The following is a 25,212-nucleotide window of genomic DNA, read 5'->3' on the forward strand; positions in this document are numbered from 1 at the left end:
GAGAAAGCAAGTTAATTTGGTCTTAACACAGTATTATTGCTTAGTTTAAAAGTTTGTTGTTTTTTTTCCCCACATTTCCTGACTTCTTAATTATATCATTGATGATAATTAAAAGCATCTTTTGAAATATATTTTCTCATATTATTTATATATATGTATGTGTATGTGTATACATTGCCTGTACATATATATATATAATGCAAACTATTCATGCATTTCATATTTCAAAGAAGAAAGATGATTGAGATTTCTAATTTTATTCAGTTTTCAGTAATGAAATGAAAAAGAAAGATTGGATCAAATTCTGCCTTCAGATTTTTGCAACAAACTCCCAGTAAATATGAACAGGAGTCAAACACATTTGTCTGAGGACAGTATTAGCCTTTTGGTGTGTAAATGCAAATATTTCATGCAAAATTAATTTCTCAATACCACATGCAAGTCCATTCTTATGCACATGGCTTATAGCCAAAAAAACTTCATTGATGCTTGCGCTAACATGCATATATGGTTGGAACTAAGAGCATTCACACAAAGGAAAATGCAGAATGATCAGCATGGCAACTGTCAGAGTGACATTCCTACAGAGCAACTATCTAATGCAAACCAATATGCACATGACCTTTTTGGGCAGAAAAGCATGATTTGAGTTGTGGGGTAAAACAGTGATTAGTAGATGTGGTTAGATCAGCATTTCTTAATGTCTAATTTTTAGTAGCCATTTTGCCCCACATCTGATTCTACTTTGATTATTTTCCTTCGCTATCTACCCCTTCATCATGCAAAAAATAAAAAATAAAAAAAAATTAAAAAAAATTACAATTAAAATTAGAAAGCACTGAACAAGCTCTAAACCCAACAGATAACATGGATATTCTCCACACTTTATACTGGAATTAAATTTGACATAAATACCTCCTGCTCTTACCAGTGGGTGGTGTTATTCCATGTATTTAGGTATGAAGCAGACAGGAAAGAGATAAATCTTTCATAAGTACAATATAAATCAGACAGTTCTCACATTATCCTTGCACTAAGTTTAGCATATTCAAACTCACATTTTAAGAAAATTAAGTGATTACAATAAAACTTGAGGGATCGAACTGTGAACTGAAAAAGAGATATAACAAAACAAGATAAACTAATCTTGATTTTTTTCTTCATGTTTTATTTAAGACAAAGCCTTCTTATTGCCTCATAATCACACTGCATAATACGAGCTGTTAAATCCATTTAGTTACTATTTCGTGTTAATGACAAATCCAAGATTAGTTCCAATACACCAGTTCCTAAATTATGAAAAGAAACTGTTTCATGTAAAACAGGTGTTCTTTGTACAACCATTAGTGGTAATAAATTAATTAAGACATACATGATTTTGTAATATCTTCAGAAATAATTCAGTGAATTACTTTAGGCTTTGGCTGCAGCCACCCACAGATTAAGGGCCTTATCCTGCAGAGTGCTGAGTATCCCACACTCCCATTGCCATCACAGGGAATTAGGGCCATTCAGTGCCATGTAGGATGAAGCTACTGATGCTGCCTTCCACTGCAGTAGTCCCCAGCTGAGGTTTGTACACATATCCTTGTACTGTACTGGGTATAATATCCCTCTGTGGAGGAACAATTCTGGAAGTGGAAGGTGAAGCCTTATATATGTAAGCTGTTGTCTTACTTTTGAGATCTGCTTTACTTAATGGTAACCATAACATTGGGCTGTCAATGATTCAACTTTATAAAAGCTTTTAATTGAGACTGTTCCTGCTTACAGAGTACAAGTGTAATATTGACAGTCCTACTCACAAACGTACCTATAGGTGTCACATGGGAGCTGTTTGATTTTATGCACAAATTTTGGAAGTTGAATTCTAGTTAATTTGTTATCAGAATTTATAGTTTTCTTGTTCTTGCCAACTTTTTTGAACAGCTCTGCAAAGTGTTTAATCTGTAACTAAGAATTCCTCTGGAAAGTATCCCTCCAGAGTCACAGATTTATTGAGCATTAAGATACTCAGTCCTTTCAGTGTCTTCAAACCAAAGTCAACTTTTCCAAAAAACAAAACAAAAAAAACCAAGCAAAATAACAAAATAAATAAATAGACCAAAAACCAGCAGCTGTCTTCATAAAAGAAGCTATAAATATAGATGCTTACTTTGCTCATTACAAAAATGTTACTGTTTTTTAGCTGACCACATAATACCTTTTCATATAAAGAATGTTTACAGTTTTGTTTTATTTTAAAACAATACCTAAAATCAAACCTCAAGAACAGTTACCTTGCCAGTACCTAGAACTGACACTCTGGGCTGATGAATCTTCAGTAGTATTGTGTGGAGTTTTTGTACAGAATTAGGTGGTTGTGAATGCAAGAAAGCTATTTGGACTATCATATGATTAGAGTATTTCCCTCTGAAAAGAGCACTTGATCTACCTGCCTACTCCTCTCTTCCACCCACCAACAATCTACCGGATCTAAACTGCATGATAGGTAGGGTTTTGAAAAAGAGTTGGTGGCTGCAGGCTTTATACAAGAGTCATTCGGTAGATACCAACAGAAGTATCCTTTGATACACGAAGCGGAATATCATCAAAGAACAAATTTCTGCAACAGTTACGTCTGAAACAAGCCCACCCACGGTATTTCTTGTCTTAAGCTTCTAATATTTATCTGCAATTTTCAAGCTTCTCTATGCACAATGAAAGTTCAGATTTCTGCTACAGCGTATAATGGTCTAGGCACCTAAATGTTTTGATGTCAAATTTGATATGGTTTGATTTTCAATAATTGCTATATATTCACTGTCTTAAACTTATAGTGATAAATCTTGTGAATAATGAAGACTCAATCATTTTCTAAATTCACATTCATTTTTCTATTCCACAGAATCCTTGCCTGAAAAACAATAGAACATACCATGTTCATGTCAATGCCATTGGTGTATGTCCATGCATGCTGGAAGTATTCCTCAAGTCGCTGCCGCAGAGGATTAGGGATTTGATGAAAGCGTATAAACTCCTTTACTCGCAACATCTGCATGTGATATCGTGCAGTTCCTGAATAGAGTCTTTGGATTATTGCAGATACGTTTCCAAAAATACTCGCATACATTAATGCTAGATTAAAAAGAAACAAAATGTGCTTAAGTCCTATCATTCAGTTTTTGCAACAGTTCTTATAGTGTATTTTGTACACAGAACAGGTGAGACTTGATGTGGATTTGAAGTACTTGAACCTTTTTATTTATTTGATTATAGCAGTACTGACTCTGCAGAAGAAGGTCAAATATGGAATGGTAAACGAGTTGGAAACATTTATCTTTAAAGATCTGTAGCCCTGAACTTGCAATTTAGGTTCATCAAATTTTACACACTCTGGAAGAACTAAGCATTAGGAACTGAAATTAAGTACGAAGAACAAAAGGCAAAAGTAAGATGCTAGACATAAATTTATAGTTCAGGTTTTAAATCAACAAATAAGATAAGACTATGGCTATCTGAACAATGATGGTCTAAATCAACTGGAAATTCAGTTCTTTATATAGGATTCGCTTACAGGCACTCATATACTGATATACGACACTAGGATAATAGTTTTTATTACAGATTTTGAGTAGTAGCAACTTTTAACCTGAGTGCAACTGATTAGATGAAAGGACGTAGTTTCAGATGATTGAAATGATTATTCTCAATTTAAAATGACTGAGGCTGGAATGTACTATTGCACCCAGTGATGCATTAAAAATATACCTGAGTTCAAGTAAACTGTACCAAGACATTTAGAGTTTTTCTGGACATGTAAAGTAAGGATTTCAATTTTAATAATTGAAGATTTGCTTCAATTAATTTGTATCCTTTTTTTTTTTCTTTTTTTTTTTTTTCTTAGAAGACCCTACTATTTCTTATATGTAGTGAAAAATAATTCAGTGAATTATCTTCCTTTAATGCTTTATATTCAACTATTAAACTCCAGTGAAAAACACAAAGGTCCTGAATAAATCCAGTTCACTTATTTATAAACCATGAAAAATGAAGTCCTGGCATTCTAAAAAGTATGCTTATTTCTTTAAAAATATGACTACATTAGTTCTGAGTATCTGCCATCCAAAATCTGGAGAGAAAATGTCTCTCTACCTCCAATGTGGTGTTAGAAAGCAACATTCCTACATTCTCATGATATGTACTGAGTGACTTGATAATTCAAATGCATGCTCTCAGAGTTCAGGTTCTACATTTAAGCGCAATACATTGTCATACACATTCATCCTTTTCCATGAACTCATTAATATATGCTAATATCAACCCTCTGCACAGGTGCAATTGCTTCTATGGTGGTCATATGAGCACCTGTTTTCTCTCCTTTATTCTTCCTTCAATTTCATCATGATATCCTTAGACTGACCTACAGCTGTTTTTCCCCAATTTGGCAAATTTATATTGCTTGTTATGCCATAATGAGCAACTTTCTATCATATTATACAATAACTGAAAAACAATCTATATGAAACCTAACAAAAAGTCCTTGCACCTGGTGGATGCAAAGATAAGAGTAGACTATTGTGACTTCGGTGTTTCTGTGAAGCAGTATTGCTCAGAAAAAGAAAACTGTTCACACACCAAGCAAAGCTAAAGTGGAAAGTTTTAGAACTAGCATACATTAATTTATTTTGTTACACTAATACATTGGTCCATAAGCTAATATATTGATCCCTATAGCTAAACCAGCCTATATCAGTGATTATTTTTAGAAAGCCTTACAATTGTACACATTACCTATAAGTAATACGATGTTAAGAAGTATGAAATTATTAAACAGATTAACTAGCACAGAGTCAAAAAGAAGACTGTAGTGGAATATAGGAATTACCATGTCTTAGATCAATCTGCAGATTCTTTATCATCAGATGCTTTTTCTGAAGTACCACATGAAAAAAGAATAACTTGTGTAATTTGGCTAGTCTCATTCATTGACCTTCAATCCAATCAACAAAATAGATTAACTGACCATTTGGTTATCTGGACATCAGAAACACAGAATGCTCAGTATAGATAGCCTGTAATGCTTACACTGCTTATTACACTGATTTAGCCAGTGTTCTAAGCAAGAGCAGTTACGTGGGCATATGGATTTTCACTGGATGTACTACATATTCTTGGAAATCTCATGCCAGTATACTAAAGGGAGAAAGAATATTTAAAAATACTTAGGTACTTGTAGACCTTAAAAAACTGTTGGTTTTGTCTAATATCCATTTTAATTTGGTCCAACAACACCTAAGAAACATAGATACCTCAGAATTCCTTAAACTTTGTTGTGTCAACACATTTTCACATAAAACCTTTGATTTCTTTATGAATTTGCCCTTCTAGCTGCATTAGTATAATCTTATTAGCTCAGATTTTAAGTCATTTATTCAAACACCAAGGGGAAAAATTATCCAAAAAATAATAAGATAAAACTACTTACAGCCAATCAACATGACACAGATGGAAAAGATTTTCTCTGAGTTGGTGTTTGGAGAAACATTTCCAAATCCTACACTTGTGAGACTGCTGAATGTAAAATAAAGTGCTGTAACGTATTTGTCCTTGATGGATGGTCCAGAACTTGCATCACTCTTATTGTAGTGTTTTCCTAATTGCTCTCCTAAAGAATCCAGCCAGCCAATCTTATGAGCCAAGTAAGGTCTTTCTACATTTCCAATGGCATACCAAATACAAGCAAGCCAGTGTGCAATTAGTGCAAAAATGCACATAAGGAGCATCAGAACTGCAGCACCATATTCTGAATATCTGTCCAATTTCCGTGCTACCCTCACCAAACGCAGCAGTCTAGCTGTCTTCAGAAGACCTATTAGTGTTGTTGTCTGTAAAAATAAAAGATAAACAGAAAATGATTTTTTTTTTCTTAGCAAATTTGCTCTCAATTAGGCAGCATGAATAAACCAGAAGAAATTCCATCATTTTTGGGAAGTAAGTAGCAGAGTAACCATTTCAGATTTAAACTATCAAATTTATTACAAAATCAGTGAAGAAAACAATAAGCAGTGCATATTTTAAATAAAGATATATTGACCATTGTCATTATCTGCTGAGTACACTTTCATTTCAAATATTATTCTTCATCTGCTATGTGTGATAATGAGAGATGCCAAAAATGAAGAAACTGGCAGCTGAATTAAAATCCATTGATTGATTAAAAAGGAAGTAGAAATCATCTCTTGACACCATAACCTTTCTTCTAGATATTTTCTTATCAAGTATGCACCTTGAAAACTATTTTGGCTGCTGGGACATATGAAAACTTTTAACTATGTTTCTGAGTAAATAAGCAAGAGCATAATGTACAGCTGGGTAACAAATTGGGGAGAATTTCTATTAAAAAGGCTGTTTCATTGATTGTGACCTCAATAGTCTGAGAAACCATGTATCCTTCCAAAAAGCTACAAAGTTAAGCTTCAGTGTGCAAATACTGCCGTTAGGGAAAATTTTTTGGTAGTTAGATCAGGCTTTACTAATTGTAATTCCTTAATGATGAGAGTAAACTTTAGAAAAGCTAGCATTTTTCTAGTGGAGTAGTTGAAACCATTTTATTACTGATATAGTCATATCTTGACAACTATGTAAGATGCAACATTTTCTTACACTGCATTTTAAAAATATGTCTAAGTAGACTGTGAATCCCAAATTTGTCAACAGTTTTCCACACTATCCTTAAGACAAGGCTTGCTAATATTACGCATCCTCAGTGTCAAACTCATGCTTAGATACTGCATCCATGTGAGCTCTGAGATAATAATTATAATACAATGTAAGTGAACTCCAGTTATTCAGGGTGAAATCAGCAGACTGAAGCTAGATATGTTTTAAACAATCAAGAAATTCACTGTAAGTATGTATTTTCTTTAACACAATGGAGAGGTACTGACTCTAGAAGTAGAGCTGGCAGTAGAGGTAGAAAGCATGAATTCTTTCCTTAGTCTCCTCTAGGTTAAACAAACAAGTGACCTCAGTAGTTCCTGATGTCTTCTCCTTTAGACCTTTCAACATTTCTGTAGCTCTCTTTTGGACATTCTCTAATAACCTTGTTAGTTTTATAACCTTCTTATGTCGTGGTACCCTAACCTGTCCACAGTACTTGAGGTGAGGCCACATCAGTGCAGAGTAGAGTGGAACAATTCCTTCTCTTGCCTGGCTGCAGTGCTGGGCCAGATGCAGCCCAGGTTATGGCTGGCCCTTTTGGCTGCCAGGGCACCCTGCTGACTAAATTCCACTTGCCACCAACCAGAACCCCAGATCCTTTTCTGTGGAGCTTCTCTCCAGGATCTCATCCTGGGTATGTCCTTCTGTCTATAGATAAAGTGTCCATTCGACATAAGTAATATGTTATACATGTATATATTACATATACATACATATTATCCCATCCCAGGTGCCAAGGTATCTTTAATTATTTTGGAATAATTATTCAGTTCTTCCTTGAGAAAGGTGAAATTATCTGCCAATTATCTGCCTCCTGGACAAATATTTTCTGGGGTATAGGAAGCTGAACTTATCTTACCAAGTGTTTACAAATTACAATAGGGTACTCTGATTAGTCTGATTATTCTCCTTATTTAACAGTGAGATTTGTTTACACTAACAATGTCTTGGGTCCCGATGATGAATGAATCATGGCAGCAAGTTACTTTGATGGACAGCAATTGATGACAGCACAATTGAAGAAAAGAGCACAAAAGAAGAAGGCATCTCTGCAGAGGTCAGAAGTTATTATTATATCAGTCTGGAAGAGAGAGCTGGTATTTATGACCTAATTTATTATCTGCATAAGTAGTATTCTATCTGTGCAAAAAGCCCTTATGACTCATGACCTTCTCATTGATGGCCAAATCCTTAGTTTTACTCTACATTTGGGTGTACACTAATATGTATGAAAAACTCAAATGTCTCTTCCAGTGTGCATTAAGGTGCATTTCCTTACACAGTGTTTTGTTGGCCAGGGTTCTTTCCAGCTTTCTGGTATTGTAAGTTCCTCGGTTTCTCAGCAATTTTTTGTTTTATATCTTTCTTTTGTAAAATAATCAACATCCTTCCCCCTTTCTTGAAGCCTCCAATTAAATCTATGAGGCATGAATACTATAACATTAAGCACAGCTATATTTCTTCTTTCTGGGATAAATCTTTATCACATGCCAGAATTTAGTCTTTTGAAGCTGATGTTAGAGACTACTGATCAGTAGTGCTGCAGTCAGGACAATCGGGTTCAATCTCTTATTCTATAATTGTGTAAATCTTCTTTTAAGTTTACTTTAACAGATAAAGTAAAGATGTATCAAAACTATATCAAAAAAGAACAAAAGTGCTTTGAATGTATGTCTCCGTTTTACCCAAAAACCTCCTGTTTGTTTTTTTTTTTAATTATTTATTGCTACCAATAGAAGGTATATTCACTTTTACATTTTGTGTGTATGCTGTATATATATATTTTTTTTCTTTCTTAATGCACCATTTTTTTTATGTTAGTGGTTTTTTTTTTAATACTTTGTAAATTAGTTTTTGTAAAATCATTTTTGTAAAATAGCTTTTATCATTATTTGTAGAAACAGAAAAAAAGGTGCTTTTCTGCATATTTCAGCTAAGTATTCTGTCTGGTCTCATAATAAAACTAAAAATATAAGAATTTTCTTGCTAAAACCATTGCCAGCACTTGCTGATATGTTTTACTGCTGTAGGTTCAAGACACTGATTAGAAATAATTTCAAAAGACTAGAAACCAAGAAGTCTATTTACCCATTTTTTTTTTCTCTTCTCTAGTTTTGGAAATATCACTTAGTGTTTAAAGCACATATATACACAAAGGCAAACATTTACGACCAGGCATAATCATTTCAAGAGTCTTTTTAAAAAGAAAAAAAATTGTTTAAAGTTATATTAGATCCTAAATTCAAAAACTGGAAAGTAAACTGTCTTACTCTATTGTTTTCTCATGGTTGACAAAGTATAGCTCAAATTGAAGCATTCAGATAATGCTGCATGTGCTATTTGGATTACTGTCTCCTGCCCTTTCTAGACTCAGTTTGATATAAAGGTGTTTCAAAGCTGGGTGAGCACAGACAGAGCTCTCTTAGGAGCTTATGTTGTTTAATAAGGAGAGAGTTCAATACAATTGTTCATAGGGGATCTTTTTTGAAGAATGTCAGGTAACAAAAAAGAGCTTTTTCATAGAAGAGATAACCCTCATGTCTGAAAATAAATAAATAAATAAATAAAATAAAATAAAATAAAATAAAATAAAATAAAATAAAATAAAATAAAATAAAATAAAATAAAATAAAAATCTATTAAATGGAAAATGCTTCATTCTAACAGTTTTACATTTTCTTCATCTCTCTAAACTATCCAAAGGGATTACTGTGGAAATGTTACAGTTAGCAACATAGGATGCAGAACTGCAGTAAGTAGCAGCTTAGAGAAAGTGATTGACATGTTCAATACCATGAATGAAAGAGAGAAGTCATTATGGCATGATTAACTGTTCATAATATCTATATTACTGATTACGTAAACAGACTTTTTCCTGATAACTGTTCAATTACTTATTACTTACAACTGTAATATGCAAAAACTCATTACATGGTCCAATAATTTATGTTCTGGATTCCATGTTTTGATGTTTGTGTACTGACTTGCAGGAATGCACTTGTTTGTTATTAATATTTGCTTTTATCTTATGTTAAAAACTGTCACATTAAACTTCATCACTTAGCACTTTGTTGTTAAAGATATGTAGCAAGGGAGGTGTGGAGAATGATGCTCAGGGTAAAATTCAGCGAGCACTGCTTCACAGAGCTTTGGAATTTGTCCCCATTGTATTTCATGTTGTTCCAAACTTCTCTTCACTAAACATAATTTTTGGAAGCAATGAGTGCTCAGTGATCAGAAGGAGAAGACTGTTCTTAAGAGTAATTATATGGTCCAAGTGATGCCATTGCAAAATATTTGTCTTTCATGTACCTGTGTCATCCAAAGTGCAGATAAAAAAATAATCTTGCAAGGCTGAGATTTACCACACATAACAAAAGAAAAAGGTGAGAAAAGTTTCTCTTGAATCTTTGAGCTTTCTAGTCACAGCCCTTACAGAAGAGTTCTCTGCATGCTATTACACTACGTGTGTCTCCAGATTAGTCATCTACCTTGAATGTGTATGCTCATGTTTAAATCAGTATGAATATCACTATCGAGTGGACTGTTATTGATTTCCATGTCTGCTGAATTATTTTATTGAGAAGTACAAGGAAACTTTCATTTTATAAATTTTGAGAAAATGAAGAAAAGCACAACTAATATTCATCCTACTTTTGATTGATTTATTTTTTTTAAGACTTAAAGATCTCACAAGACTCTCAAGGTGCTTCTAGGTATGCATCAGTTCTTTTGTATTGACTCTTAAATACATAGGTTCAAATGTCATTTGTGAGGATAGACAGTGTATGTCCAGAATTCAGTTTAGAATTCTGAGGCAGATATAAAACTATTTATTGTTTGATAAACAACTTTAATAAAAATGAATTAATTTTAAAATGAAAAAAGTTTTTGACTTATCTATATCATGACATAGAGGAATGAAATCAAGTTTCATGCTTTTATTTTGCTGATTAATTCAGTGTTTTTCCTTTCTTCTCTTCATTTAATGAAATGTATAAATACTTGATAAACCCTTTTCTCCCTTATATCAGTATGTGCAAAACTGTATTTTTAAGAAATGGATGTCCACTCTTTGAAAAGAGACAGAATCATATTTTGCTGGGTTTCCTGTTTTTGTTTTTGTTTTTGTTTTTTTTCCTTTATTCCATACATCACAGAATAAAATGAACACAACTCTCTACCTGTCACTTCAGTTTTCATCAAAACATATTACATATTACATATTACAAATGTAGACCTTCTTAAATAAAAAATTCTTTGGAAGAAGGCAGAATTGGGTCAGGCTACCAGAATACAACGTATGTCTTATATGCACCTTTGTGTAATTTTCCGAAGCATATATTGAGCATTTTGTTGACCCATTCTACAGATAAAATGAAGTCAGCCACATGAACTGTCAATCTGGCGTTTCACCCCAAATCTTCTTTTGGTTGTCCACGTTCTTGATAAAATAGACAACAGCCAGATCTTTTTGTTAATTGCTATTGAATAACATAGTTTACGTTTTGCCTAATCTGTTTTACACAAACTTGATATCTGATCTAAAGATTTTGAATATAGATAAGTTATTTTACTGTGCTCATTCCAACCCAACATTTAGAATCTTTACGAGCAGCTTTCACAGAAATTCTACAATAAAAGCATTAGAACAATTACTTCATACATTATATTTATTTCAGTATTTGCAGTGATAATACCAAATATGGTTTAATAGAAAAACATTAGTTGAATTATCCAACTTTTTTTCCTGTGAATGAAATACATTGACAAGACAACATTCCTTGACACAGTCAATATTCTGCATTGCTATAGTAAGAAGAATCTAATTTTATCTTTAATTTAAAAGATGGAACTACTAAAAACCTTATTATTTAACTAGTTATATATATATGGATATACAGATTATTGTAGTAATATAAAAACTTCAGATTTAAGAGTTCTCATTAATTTCAGCTTACCTCCTCAGAGCCAGAGCCAAAGATGAGCAGATCAAAGGGAATGGCGGCCACCATGTCGATGAGGAACCAGCCCTTGAAGTAGTGAATTGCTATTTTTGCAGGGTCACTTACCACTTCTTCATTCTGGTTTACATATGTTGTTCTGAAGTTGATTAGAATGTCAATGATAAACATAATATCCACAATTAAGTCTACAACATTCAGTGGGCTGCAAGAATATCCACACTCTCTTCTCTTCCGTTCCTCGCTATCATTCAGAAGGAAGGCAGCAGAATAAGGGGTGAATATGGCGGTGTATATTACCAGCAACAAAATAAGCCAGTCCCAGACAGCTTTAAAAGGACTATAGTGCAATATAGTAAACTTGTTGATGCGAGGTGTTTGGAGTTTATATTCTGGTAGAACATCAGCCCCTAAGGATAGAACCTAGAATAAGAAATATACCATGTCAATTCATGACATTTGCCACACCCAATAAATTTATTGACAATTTTACACAGTAGGTTGATTCTTGTTCCCTGAGTCACCCTCTAAGTGCCATACCTGGGCCATAAAATCTAAAATCTGCATAATTAAATATGCCATCAAATTTCTTTATCCACAATGTCACCCTGCTCATGGCCTGTAACGCACTTTTCTTCCTGTGGTGTAGCATTTTTCTCCCAAAGCAAGCTTATTATTGTTGGCTTAAATTCACTCCAAAAGACTTTACACTCATTACAGAATTATTAGGTGAACAGAAATCGAACAGTTAGATGAAGATCTGTGAGTGTACTTGACAGCTAACTCCATTTTCACACATGGACAATTCTTAGTCAGGCTGTAGTTACAGCACAGCTAAAAGTGTGACAAAGGGGTTTCACAGAAGTATCGCCTTTTGCTTCACTTTAACTTTCATTATAATTGTCTAAAGCTTTTTATCATCTCCTTTCAAGTGTGAATTTGTTATTTGTTGGTGTTACTAAGTTTGATTGCAATTTTATTTTGAAGACATTATGTTTGTATGGATCGCTTGATTTACTGGCTCTTGAAGTTGAAATGTTTGCTTTGTTGGAGAGAACAAGCTCAGAGTGGGCAAAAGATAAAACAAATTTTCTTTGCCTGCTACTCCAGTCTGACTGAACTTTGACATGAAGGAATAAAACCATTAAGGATAAGAATGTAAGCTTTCTTGTTATTTTTTTCCTCTACTCAATGCTTGGCCTACTTATACAGACTGTCAGCAATGATGCTAATTATTGCTTTCTGTGCTGAAAGTACTATCCAAATCCTATGGGACTCAAATCACCACTTCATTTTACACAGACCAATGAGCAAACTTTAGACAGTGACAACCTTCAGTTACTATGCATATGAGTAAGTGATAATTCAAGGCATATTCAAGAAAGTATATGCCCATTTTTCACCAGTTACTTCTACTTATTTCTTCTCCCCGAGCTAATTAAAAACAATGTTGATTAGAAAATCAGACCTTTCAAAAGTAGCTATAATGAATAAACATGCTGAAATGAAATTATGACTGGAAGGAGAAATACAGTGTCAGCAATGTTTTATGCTTTTGTTTAGCAGTAAGTAGTTCGGGATTAGAGACTTCAGTTTGCACAAGACTGATGAATTTCATGCTCCTTTGAACATAATCTTGTAAAATTATAAGGGTCAACACACTTCTTTCTATTTAGTTTTCCAATAGCAGGTGTTTTATAAACCTTAGATCCCATCCATAGAAAAGTGGCACTTATTCAATGAAGTTCTATCCTGAAAATGTTGTGAGAACACCAGGCTTAATAACCACTCTTCCCCTCTTAGCTGTAAAGAAACGATTAAGCCATTCAAAAGATTGTATGGTACCTTCCAGCAGCCATTAAGTACCGTGTTAAGGTGATGGTAGAGATTATTCATCTATTTTTTCTCCTGTAACTAGGACTTGCACTCAAGTAGTGGATAGCTTTTTGTTTGTTTTTTTCACACTGTCAGTAACTGCTTTGTGCAGGGTAGTCTTGTTATGGGCTCTAGAGTATCATGTGAAGCAAGAATATTTCACACTTCTCATGGAAACACTAAGATTTTTCTCTTTTCAGTTTCCTTATTTGAAGAGAATGTGCAGAGGCAAACATTAGGCAAAATATTAAATGATGTGAGAATTATAGCCTAGTGTCTGCTGCTGACTTTCTGAGTGATGTTGGCAAGCTGACATTTAGCCTCTCTGGCTTCTGATAGTGGAGAGAATATTTACCTACATAACTGAAAACATCTTGCAAGAGATAATCAGCATAAATCATTTACAGAAGCTATTATGTAGTGACAATGATTTATTATTCTTCTAATTCTTCTAAAGTTAGTTTATTCTTTTTATTTTTCAGATTAATTTGCACAAATATCTGTTCTTTCCTCTTTTTAATTTTGATATTACAACTTATGGGGATATTGTTCAGTTTATTTCCTGTATGAAACATTTTGGTTTTATAATCTATTATGCAAACAGCACAGTTTCAAGAGACTCTGAGAGTCCAATGTTGCTCTGTACTACACATAAGAGAACTGTCTTCTGAGACATTTTCAATCTGAATTTATTAGAGAATGCAAATGATGACAGCAAAAACCAAAGAATAAAGGCACATAATACAAATTTAATATATCATAACAGAAGTAATAAATAATAAGCCATCTGTTATGAATTGTTAAAGAAATGCTTCTGTCAAGCCTCTCTGCAGAATTGCAATGTGGTTTCCTAGGTATCAATGCACCACCTGTGAGGAAATGTAATGAAGCAACTGTAGAACTATATAAAGCCCATGAATGTGGAAACCAGGAAGTATGCCTGATGCTTTCAATAAGAACTGACATGGGCATAACATAACTGCATAGGCCAGAAGTTATATGAGTTTTATTCAGAAAGCACTGGACCTTTACCACTTTTGTTAAGAAATAACAGTATTTTTGTGCTGTGCATTTCCAAACTGACAGCAGATTCATGGTTGCAGCTCAAATAATACAGAGCACATCTGCAGTCTAGGTAAAACCTCTCATAACAGACAGAACTAGTACACATCTGGAAAATATGATCAGAGGGAGCAATGTTTCCAGGTAACAAAATAAAAGATATACAGGGAAAAACAAACAAACAAGAAAATTGCAGTTGTAAAATAGAGGTATACAGAGGTATTCGTGGAAGGGTGATGAGCACAAAGCTTAGTATATCAGCTTTTCAGAAAGATACTTTCCTATTTCTAATGACAAATTATGTCTCATATGAACTGCTAAATATACATATTTAACATTATGTAGATCTATTCAGTACTAGATACTGTTCTGCCACGATTACTTTGGCCACAGATAAAGTGAAACTTGTACTAACAAGGTTATCTTTTATATAGCACCTCTCATTTTAACAAACTTCATAGTCCTACACTTGAAGCTACTTGAAGATTTTAATTTTAATATAATATTTAAAATTTATCCCACTGATAAAATGCAGGAAAGTATGGAAGATGCTACCAGTCCATGCACTGAAATAAAATGTTAAAATATTCCTATTCCTATTCCTAGGAAACACTAAATGAATAAAATGAAAATATATATGTATTTTGCCAGTATCTCACTAAACTCAGTCCAATATGAAGCACACAACTCTAACCAAAGAATGGACAATGTTTCTGCATCCTTAAATAAAGGAATCTGTAGCAAATCTATCAATCTGTTCAGGTCTTGTACGCTGAGAGACTTGAATATCATTATTCTAAATTAAAATTGCAGACACTTTAAAATTCCCCATTGTAAAAAGCATAGTCAAGATATAAAATATCTTATATCTTGGTATAGCCAACATACAAAATTTACATGAAAATGTAAAAAAACCCCTGATAATAGAATCAAAATGATTCTCTTTGCTAGTTAAAAATATGGGAAAGGTCTAAGAAAAAGTTGTGACTTTTCAGAACTTTTAATCTTAACATAGCAATTCCAGGTTGAAAAACAAAACCAAAATAACACACACTCACTATCTGAGTGTAACAAGGTAACTGCACTAATGGAATATAAAACATATTCTTTTTTCTTAAAGAACAAAAGAAAAAGGTGTCATAAGAAAATTAATACCTTTCTTATTTTTATAAAAGGCTTCTATAGGGTATTTGATCAAATAAATCTTAACGTCCTCCAAGTATCTTCACAAAAACTGGAAATCTATTTGGATTAAACAATATTTTCAGCAGTTGGTGACTATAAAATAAAGTAGCATCTCCTAAGTTCAAGTAAAGTGAAGTTACTCTTCCTGTGTGCTCTCTGATGCGGCTCATGGTACAGAATGAACAATGTAATCCAAAAACTCTAACCTCAAGTACAATCTCTTCCTTTAACATATAGCTTTGATGTCACATTTAGATGAACTTATTTTACATGAACTCATTTTCCCATAAGCTGGGAAAATAAAGAAATAAGAAAAAATATTGAAGCATATACAAACAATAAAGCCATATACCCCAATTAAAAACCGATTTTATCATAAGCATGTACTTTAAATTTAAATGTTATTACAGCTCAAAAAATAAAGAAGTATTATTTCAGCTTTAAAGGAGGGTATGATTATGCACTGGATGTTTTATCAGATTTGTGGAACTGCCTTAATGTAACCTCTGTTGGCTCTCATTTCTCTTGTGTAACAGTTCTACTGAAGCTACTAAGCTATAAGCAGCAAGGACATCTTTACTCTTTTCTTCTCTATTCATAATATTATCATGAGATCTCCACAAATTGGACCTTCTAAAGAGATCTTTGAATCAAAAAAGACCTAAAAATAAGCATTACACAATCATTATTGAGTAAATGGAAATTAAATCAACACATGCTTGCTGATGACAGGCATTATCTAATTCCCCACAAGACTGTTAGTGTTTCATATTTCAGTTTTCTGAATGATTGTCTTCCTTGATGCTGACATGAACAACTAACAAGATTATGTCATTGCTGCAAGAAATTTGAAGTGCTTTTCATTTAGAGTGCCCTACAAATCCAGCTTTATATTCTACTTTCACACTTCAATACTATAAGACATTTTAATATATTTTTCAAGGATATCTATTAAAGAGCATCTTAATCAAGAAACACTGATCACGTGGGAAATGTAAATAATTTTCTTCCTGTTTTAAGGGAACTTAAATTTAAGTGAACGTGTCTCTTTCTTTAAAGGCTTTAAAAGGCTTTAAAAGGCTTTAAAACCTTATAGGATGTAATGCTGATATTTACCATTCTCTATGAGACAGCTTTTAGTATACCTGTGAGATATTATCATACAATGTTTAATGGTCTCATATTTTTAAAGTTAAGCTGTTGCTAAGGAATATCTGGTACACTGTGGAAATATGGGTTATCCTTGCTTATGCTATGATTCCCATTTGGGAACTTCAGTTGCAAGAGATAATAAATCTTTCTAATTTAAACAATAGACTCAATATTTTTTGTTGTTGTTTGCAGGGTCAGAAACGGCACAATAGATTTTTTTGTTTTGTTTTTAGACTTTGCCCACATATTCAGCAAGAGTAAGTTTAATTTTAGGTAGACAGTGAAAGACATTTATTTGTTATTATGGTCTGAACCTGAGAAAACCTCAAAACATATTTGAGTTTTGAGACATTTTGTTCCAGAATTAAGACTGCTTTTTAAATGCCACTCAAAAAAGCTTTTTATTGACTTAATGAAAGGCTGAGTTTTTCTGAAATGTTTTTTTCTCTATCTGATCTGGTGCTAGGCAATTATCATAATAAATGTTCAAGTTATTTGAGTGAAGTTGATATTCATTGCTGTTTAGAATTGTTTAAATTTAAGTAAAGGAAAAAAAATTAACTGAATTATAACTCTGATTGCCATAAAATGGTTATTTTGATGTTGGAAAATTCAGGAAGAATAGCAACTGACATGGTCTCAGACACCACTTGAGCACCTGTGAGCGTAATACTGTTGCTTTCACCATTCAAATTGCTCCAGCTACATTGTTCTCTGTCTGTCTTAGGTAGTTTAGTTACAGTTACATATTTATAAAGTTTCCATTTAGATGTGTAGGTGAATATTTTCTGCCTGCATGGGAATTTGCTGCCTGCACCTGCTTTATGGTGCTCTAATTCCTCTAATTCACTGTTATGCTTACAACTTACGTAGCTGAAGCTGTTAAGCCGTATCATATGGAAGCCTACATCAAAACACATGTTTCAAGTAGATATTTCCTTGAAGCAGGAAGGGCTTTTCACGTCCTTGCCGAGAATGCTTTTGGGAAACAACACTGAACAAATAATAGGATACCAAATGGGTTTTACATGGTTTTTTGCTGTCTCTTTTGGCTAAGGTTTCACATTTTAAATCTGTAGCTTCACTGTCATTGACATTCCAATAGCAAATTGCATTTAAGCTGTATTTGGAAGGTATTTGAGAAGGTGTTATTAAAGATTAGAATACATAATTGTAAAGGGGAGTTGATACATAACGGTGAACTACAGAAAAGATTTCATGCCATCTTTCTGTATATCTAGAAATTGTATTTTACTGTTTTTTAGAAATATAAAATGATCTCTCTGTACAGCTTTATCCTCTGCTTTTCACATCTACTGGTATCCACAAACAACGTCATTCCCAGAAATGTAATTGCAGGTTTGATATCTCAGCCAATATAGCAATGCAAAGCAAAGAGAGAAGCCACGTTATTATCAAGTGAGTTAACTATTATGTGAAGAGAATTGTGGTACTGTTCTAACTCTTAAAGATTTACAAAGATTCTTCAAAAAATGTGTTCCAATCTGTCTCTATTTGGCAAGGTAGCATTCTTCCTGATGATAAGTACTTCCAAATCCTACTGGAAATTTGAGAGAACTGGGACATCCTGGAGTACTGAGTGCCTTACAAGTCTGAGCTCATACAGCGTTGCATTTTTATCTGACTACCATATAATACAATAAATATATTCAACTAATGATATTTAAATATGCAGCAACACAGAGTCACCAAATTAGCAAGTAAAGTTATGTGTACTCTGACAATAGATCAGTAGAACAGGATTGTCTTCATATTTGTTCAGTAAATTGTGCAAATTTGATGGAATTAATATACATGTAGATGTTGCTGACAAAGAAAATTGCTTCACTGAACTCAAGTACATATGATGATTTAGAAAACTCACTACATTTAGCATATCATTTTCTCATATGGATGTTCAAAGAAAGGAAGTATTTTTATAGTTTATTTTCTATCCATTATTTGCCATGAAAAACTTAAGAAATGGCTTATAGATTTTAAACCTCAGAGGCTCTTCCTGCCACTCGGTGTCCAATTACTCACATGGTAGTGGGCAATGCATGAGCAACACAGAAGCATACAGATTTTTCGAGTATGCTTTAGCGATTTTTAAATCTTAGTGATTTGCAGATTATGAAAGGAGTTATTAGCAACTTAGCAACTATTTTTTACAAACACTGATACCAAAATACATATTAAAAGTAATGTGATGCTCTTTATGAATTCTCCAGGAAGTAAAGAGATATTATTACAGGAGAAAGAAAATACAGCACTTCAATATGCTGAAGATTTTGCGAGCTAATCATTGCTCATCTGGCAACATAACCAGTAAGTTGTTAACAAGCATTTATATGTCTGATCAAGAAAACATTAAGGGAAGTAGTTTTAATAAGGGCTTAAATTACTGCTGTGATTTTCAGTCACCTAAAATATATTTTCTCTTGTTAGCTCATGGTATGGCATTGAAACAAAGCAGACTTTGTGCCTGTGTTTTATTGTCCCCCTTAAAATATTTCAGAAAAAAATTGTATCTTTATAGAGTTGCCAAACATTTTGATTCAGTTACAAAAGAGCACAAATGCTGTAAGAAAATATCCGAAGTGCATGCAATAAAGATGAAGCAGGTGCAAGCTCTACTTTTGTTCAGTGATCCTAGTATTGGTTGACATAGCAGTCAGGATCAGTGTACAAAGGGAAAAAAGATCTCCATCCTTATATGCATATTTAAATTTAATCTTCAGTTTCATGCTAAATTATTGGTAAATAATCAAAAAATAAGCAAACTTCAGTTCCTAGAAAATTTGCATCTCTGCTGCTCTAACGAAACTATTGTGTTAACATGACACCAGAGATTCAAAAATAACTAGAACTACCTCATTTATGTAATGCTAAATTAAGCTCATGTTTGTGAGAATGTAAGATTTAACCAAGGACATACTGGAATCTTTTTGATGCTGTAGGTTATCACATGTGTGGCTGCAGGTATGAAAAGTGTAAACCTGGAAAAAGAAGTTTTGAAGCCTGTCTGTAAGATTGACTGTTACCAGTATTTTTTTGTTTTCCAGATGTATTGTCAAATTTATCACGGTGTTTAAACTGCAGAATGGATCACTCACTTTTTCAGTTTCTTTAGCTTACGTGTAAAAAAGAGGAAAAAAAAGCATTGCATATCTGGAAATAATCATCCTATACGTATCTTATATATTAAACTTTGCTTGAAAATCTGGAAGGAAGCTGCAGTCAGCATGTTATTCTAACAAAATTTGTCAAAATATGTTAGCTGGCCTCTAATGAGTTCTACAGGATGACCATGAGCCCCAGGCACTGATTTCTTGCTCAATTCCAAGCCTAGCAGCTAACATCATTAGAGATTAAGCTGCAGCAAAAGGTATTTCCTTCAGTTATAATCTTTCATTGTTATCCCACCTACAAACCCAATAAAACTAAACTTTTTTGAACAGAACAAAGTGGTACAAATGTGAGACTATGACATGTAGTAGCTCTTTTGTTAAAAAGGAAAGTAGCTTTCCTCATAATTAATAAAATTCATTTAGAAAAGGGAATATATTCAAAGAAGATGGATACTTAGATTAGAAGAAAATGCAAAGTTATGAAAAGCTGTGTACTTCATTTACTACTAGTAGTATTACAAACAGGCTATGCCCAGAGCTGTATATACCTGTTCATGCCAGTTTCCAAGTTATTAAATAAAAATTTGTGACTTTAATTTTGATATTTGTAAAAGCACTGCCTTAGTGTATACACTTTTTTGAATAGAAGGTTATACTTGCAAATACATGCAAATCACCTCAAAGAAAATTTTACCCTGTGTTTCAGTGAAGGATTAATTTAGCTTTTCCTAAAAAGAGACTTATCTAAGACAACTCTAATACAAGTCTGTGCAGGTTTTGTGAAGAAAAAACTCTGCATGTTTTCTAAACACTGTGAATATTAACTAGATATTCATAAAACCTGCATAATTTAGATCTGTATTTTTTAGTATAGTTGCACACAAAGAAGCATAGATGGCCTGAATAAGACGCTTTTAGTAAATATCATCTAGAGACTTATATTGTAAAATCCTCACTGATTTCATTTCTTAGCACCACTTGTATCATCCATAAAGATCAATAAGTGCATTGCAACTGCACATGATCACACTGATTAGCACACTATTTAACCAGCACACTGTTTCACAAATAAAATATTTGGAATCCTATGACCTTTGGTTTTTGATTCATACACAGAATCAAAGGTTGCAGATATTTCCTTTGCTCTGACTTAATTAATATTTAAAGATAATTTAATGACTGCTCCTTTTTTTTTTTTTTTTAAAAAAAAAAGGCACTATTTCTGAACTGTTCTAGGTATCCACTTTCTCTATTGATTCTGTTACCAGTGACAAGATAAAAGCATTATGCAAGTTCTAGCATATGACAAATTGCAGATGAGAAGCATAACCTCGTTTATTTTGAGGTCACAGAGAATTCATCAAACAACACATTGTGCTGATTGGGCTGAATGGTCTTTATTTTTTCTTATGTTTTCTAATCTGAAGATAAAAATTCCAAGAACTAACAAAGCCTATTTAGAAGCTGTTTTTCTCAGATTTCAACACGTGTACACCAACCAATCCACGTTCTTTTCTCCTACTGGAGCCAAAAGAAAAACACCCTTTCTACTGTTCTTCTCCTGTATGCTCAATATAAACATGGTTTATAATCAGTAGTATAAGATAACTGCCTTATGATTATCACCAGTTATACCATCACCTCACTATTTGCAAATTGAAAGAATGTTCGGTTTATTCATCAGTTTCTTTTGTCAGTCATGAGTGGGCACATAACTATTTTCTTGAATGTTATCTTTCAAACTATCTACCAGTTTTTCAGTTTGTGTTTGAACTAATATTACACTAGAAGGGAAATGTGTTACTTGGAAAACATAGTATTAAATTGTTAGCAGCATTTGCGAGATGTCTTGCATCAGAAGAGTGTTGAGAACCCAAGGCTGTTTAAGGGTCAGAGCACTCAGAATGAGCGATTCCTGAGCCTGTTGTCCTGGTGCTCAGGGTTATTTCTGAGAAATTTTTAGCAGATGGCCTAAGATAACTAACAGGCAAAATTATTTGGAAATAAAACTCAGGACTTCCTCTAAGCGACTATCCTAAATGATAGGCACACAAGCCATGTGCCTTGAAAAATGCCAGCTTTTTCTGGCCAATGAAATCCACAGTATTCTCCCTTCTTTCCTCCCTCTTTCCACACATCAGTTGCTATTGCTGTCTATCACTGGGTGATTTTCTGTGGGAAAATATATGCTTATTCAGCCTAAACATAGAAAGTGTTTCCTGAGTTAGCATAGTAACCACTTGACTCTGGTCTAATTGAAGTTATTTCTGTTTTGTGTAGGAGGTTGGGTTGGATGGCCTCTAGAGGTCTCTTCCACACTATATTTTTGTATGGTTCTAAGGTTATGTAAAAGAATGACTTGTTTCATGCTGCTTTATAGCACCTCGAACTGCATACTTGAAAGGCATTATTATTTCAGGCAGTGTATGCCAGGTAGGACAGAGGACTCTGCCACTTTGCTGGATTTCAGTGGGGCTTGACAGAGGATAAGCAGAGGCCTGACTTCTTGCAGTTCATGATGGAATAATTCTGATGGGTGCCAAAATTCTTCATTTTCACTGTCTAATTTATCAAGTTCAAAAATTTCCAAGGTCAATACACCATGCAATGTTTCTCAGTTCTGAAGAACTGAGGTTTACCAAAATACTGCCTACAACTTGTTTTTCATCAGTCTTATTTACTTAGTTCTTATTTCCTCAACACTTTCATCGCATTGTTTTAAGAATCAAGTACAGCACAATCTGAAAACCTGGACCTACCTATTTTCCCTCATATACAAGCATCAAATGAAGAATGTTGCTCTTGAAAAAAAAAAATCAGTATTCATAAAAACAAAAAACGTATAACCCATTCCATGTTAGCTTCACAGAACAGATCTGAGTATTTGGTACAAAGCAGTAACAACAAAGAGCTCATACAAAACACCGATTACTTGAAATTGTTAATTCATAATTAGATAATAAAGATACTGAATACTTTTTCTTAACAGCAAAATCAGGCTTTCCCTTTCTCAGAAGAGTAGATCTTGGGGGAATGACTTGGACTAATTAAGGATGATTCCAGGTTATGTACTTCAAAGCAGCTCGGCTTTACGAGTGCACCATTTCCTCCACATGTTGTGAAATCTTCTCAAAACACTATCAGTTTTGATGTCTTAGCCTATTCAGCTATCACACTGGGCTTTACTGGAAACAATCACCCTCAAGAAATGTATTATGATTCACAATTTCTGTAAATCTGTAATTACTTTGGCCATTTTTTTACTTAATTCAATAGCAAGTTGCTCTAACAAAAATGTTACATTTTCTAAAACTGATCAAAACCTGGGCTTTATTTTCTTTCTATGCATGTATATGTAAGCTATGTATAGCTTCTTGTTCTAATACAAAAGAGTCTATTCTTAAAGTTTGGTGGCATCTTTGCATAGATTATAAATTACTACACCAGACTGGGGTATGTTGATTTTGTCTTTACAGTAATGTTCTCTGCTTTTTTTTTTCTTTTCAGTTGTGCTTTCTAAATGATAATTTATTCTAATTCTTTAACAACATCTACAGTAAGAATGAAGCCCAGAAATATAATGGCAATAAAATATGAAATTTTATTGTATTAAGATGCTAAGCATGATCGTAAATAAAGGGAATAATTCCTGAATAATTTATATCAATTGATCATTGAGAACAAGAATAGCAAATAATTGAATAAAAAAAGACGTTTCAGGAGAATCAAATAATTTACACTTTCCATGAAGTAATAAGGGAATGCTGGCTCTGCTTACCTCCCAATTTTTCTTTATATGTATGCCATGCTGCATAATTGAAGTACATATCAAATCTGTTTCCCCTTAATTCAGATTTTTCTGCTTTTTGACAACTTTTTTTTTTCCAAAGGGAACTGTTTTGAAATGCTGTTTGTGTGCAGCTTACTCCATGACATTGTAAACAGTGCAACATGTCAGCTGAATCAAACTACTGAAAATATATAGCTCAATAATTTGGTTTGCTTCTAGGTTTTAAGCTATCCTTCTTTGTCCTAGATGCCTTCTTTTAGCCTGAGAACCTGAAAGTTGATTTGAAATCGCGATCATATAATAGATCTTTCCATATCAACAGCTGCGGTCAGCCTTAGGGGATATCGCAACTCATTTCCTAATCTTTTAGAACTGACAGAGAGGAGTCTGGCCAGATTACAAAAACATACAAGTAAAACTACAAGGTCCATCTATTCTTGTGTGATCCACTGCTGAGAGCTCCACTTTAGGAAAAGCTGTGAGTGTCTAGCATGTCTGCAAATCGAAACACAATCTTACAGTCAATTGTGTATCTAGTTAAGCTACATTTCATTTGATCAACCATGTAAAACGTTAGGGTGCATATATTTCAGGTGGGAGGATGGTTTTGAAAAATATTATCTACTAAAATTTAAAGATTATGATTCTACTTTCCTATAACTCAGTTATTGTGTCAAATCATAAACAATTGATACAACTGTCCTTCAACCAGAACAGACTGCTGAATTTCTGGGTACCAATAACCTCTCTTAGCATTAATGAGGGCCCACAGAACAGTCTTCCTTAAATAACACAACAAAGGGATCTGTAATTCACATGCTTTTCAACTGTAAATTGCTTGTTGCCACCGTTAGACTGTGGATATTTAGAAATACTTTCTTCTCTGTTATTAATTACAGATAATGACCAGTGTATTCTTCATGCCAGTTTGACTCCATTCACAGATTTCTCAGCTTTGGAGCCATGTATCAGCATGAACTGAATGTGTAATAGGACTTAAAACAAAAAAGTTTAATGAATAAGATAAAATGGCTTACTGTTGGTTCTCTAGATGCTATAATTTTGAAGCCACTTCACAAACTCATCAAAAATGTTAAGAGATAGATGTCTTTTTTATTTTTTTATTTTTATTTTTCCCACACTGCTTTCTTTAATAAAAAGTCTATTTTTGTGCCTCTGGGAAGACTTGTCTCTTGTCTTCGATCAATGTCAGGACCCCATCTAAACCTGTCAGTGCAAAAAAGTGCAGAAATTGGATTGCTTCCCTGAACAGACCATCAAAAAGTGAGTCATGAAAAAAAGTAAGTTCTAGAAGACAGCCTAACTTAGCGTCTCAGGAAATCATAATGTG

The 25,212-nt window shown here is 33.5% G+C and overlaps 1 protein-coding gene across 1 annotated transcript in view; it reads right to left on the reverse strand.

The window, feature by feature from the left end:
• The window catches only part of KCNH7 (potassium voltage-gated channel subfamily H member 7), a 187,511-nt gene that overhangs the window by 35,053 nt on the left and 127,246 nt on the right, over window positions 1–25,212 (reverse strand). Inside the window, exons 7-9 of the mRNA XM_015868998.2 lie at window positions 11,664–12,089; window positions 5,468–5,867; window positions 2,918–3,117 (exon numbers count right to left, since the gene is read on the reverse strand). Coding sequence (XP_015724484.1) covers window positions 2,918–3,117; window positions 5,468–5,867; window positions 11,664–12,089 — 1,026 coding nt within the window. The remainder of the gene's footprint in view (window positions 1–2,917; window positions 3,118–5,467; window positions 5,868–11,663; window positions 12,090–25,212) is intronic.

Source organism: Coturnix japonica, chromosome 7 (assembly GCF_001577835.2).
Source record: "Coturnix japonica isolate 7356 chromosome 7, Coturnix japonica 2.1, whole genome shotgun sequence".
NCBI lineage: Eukaryota > Metazoa > Chordata > Aves > Galliformes > Phasianidae > Coturnix > Coturnix japonica.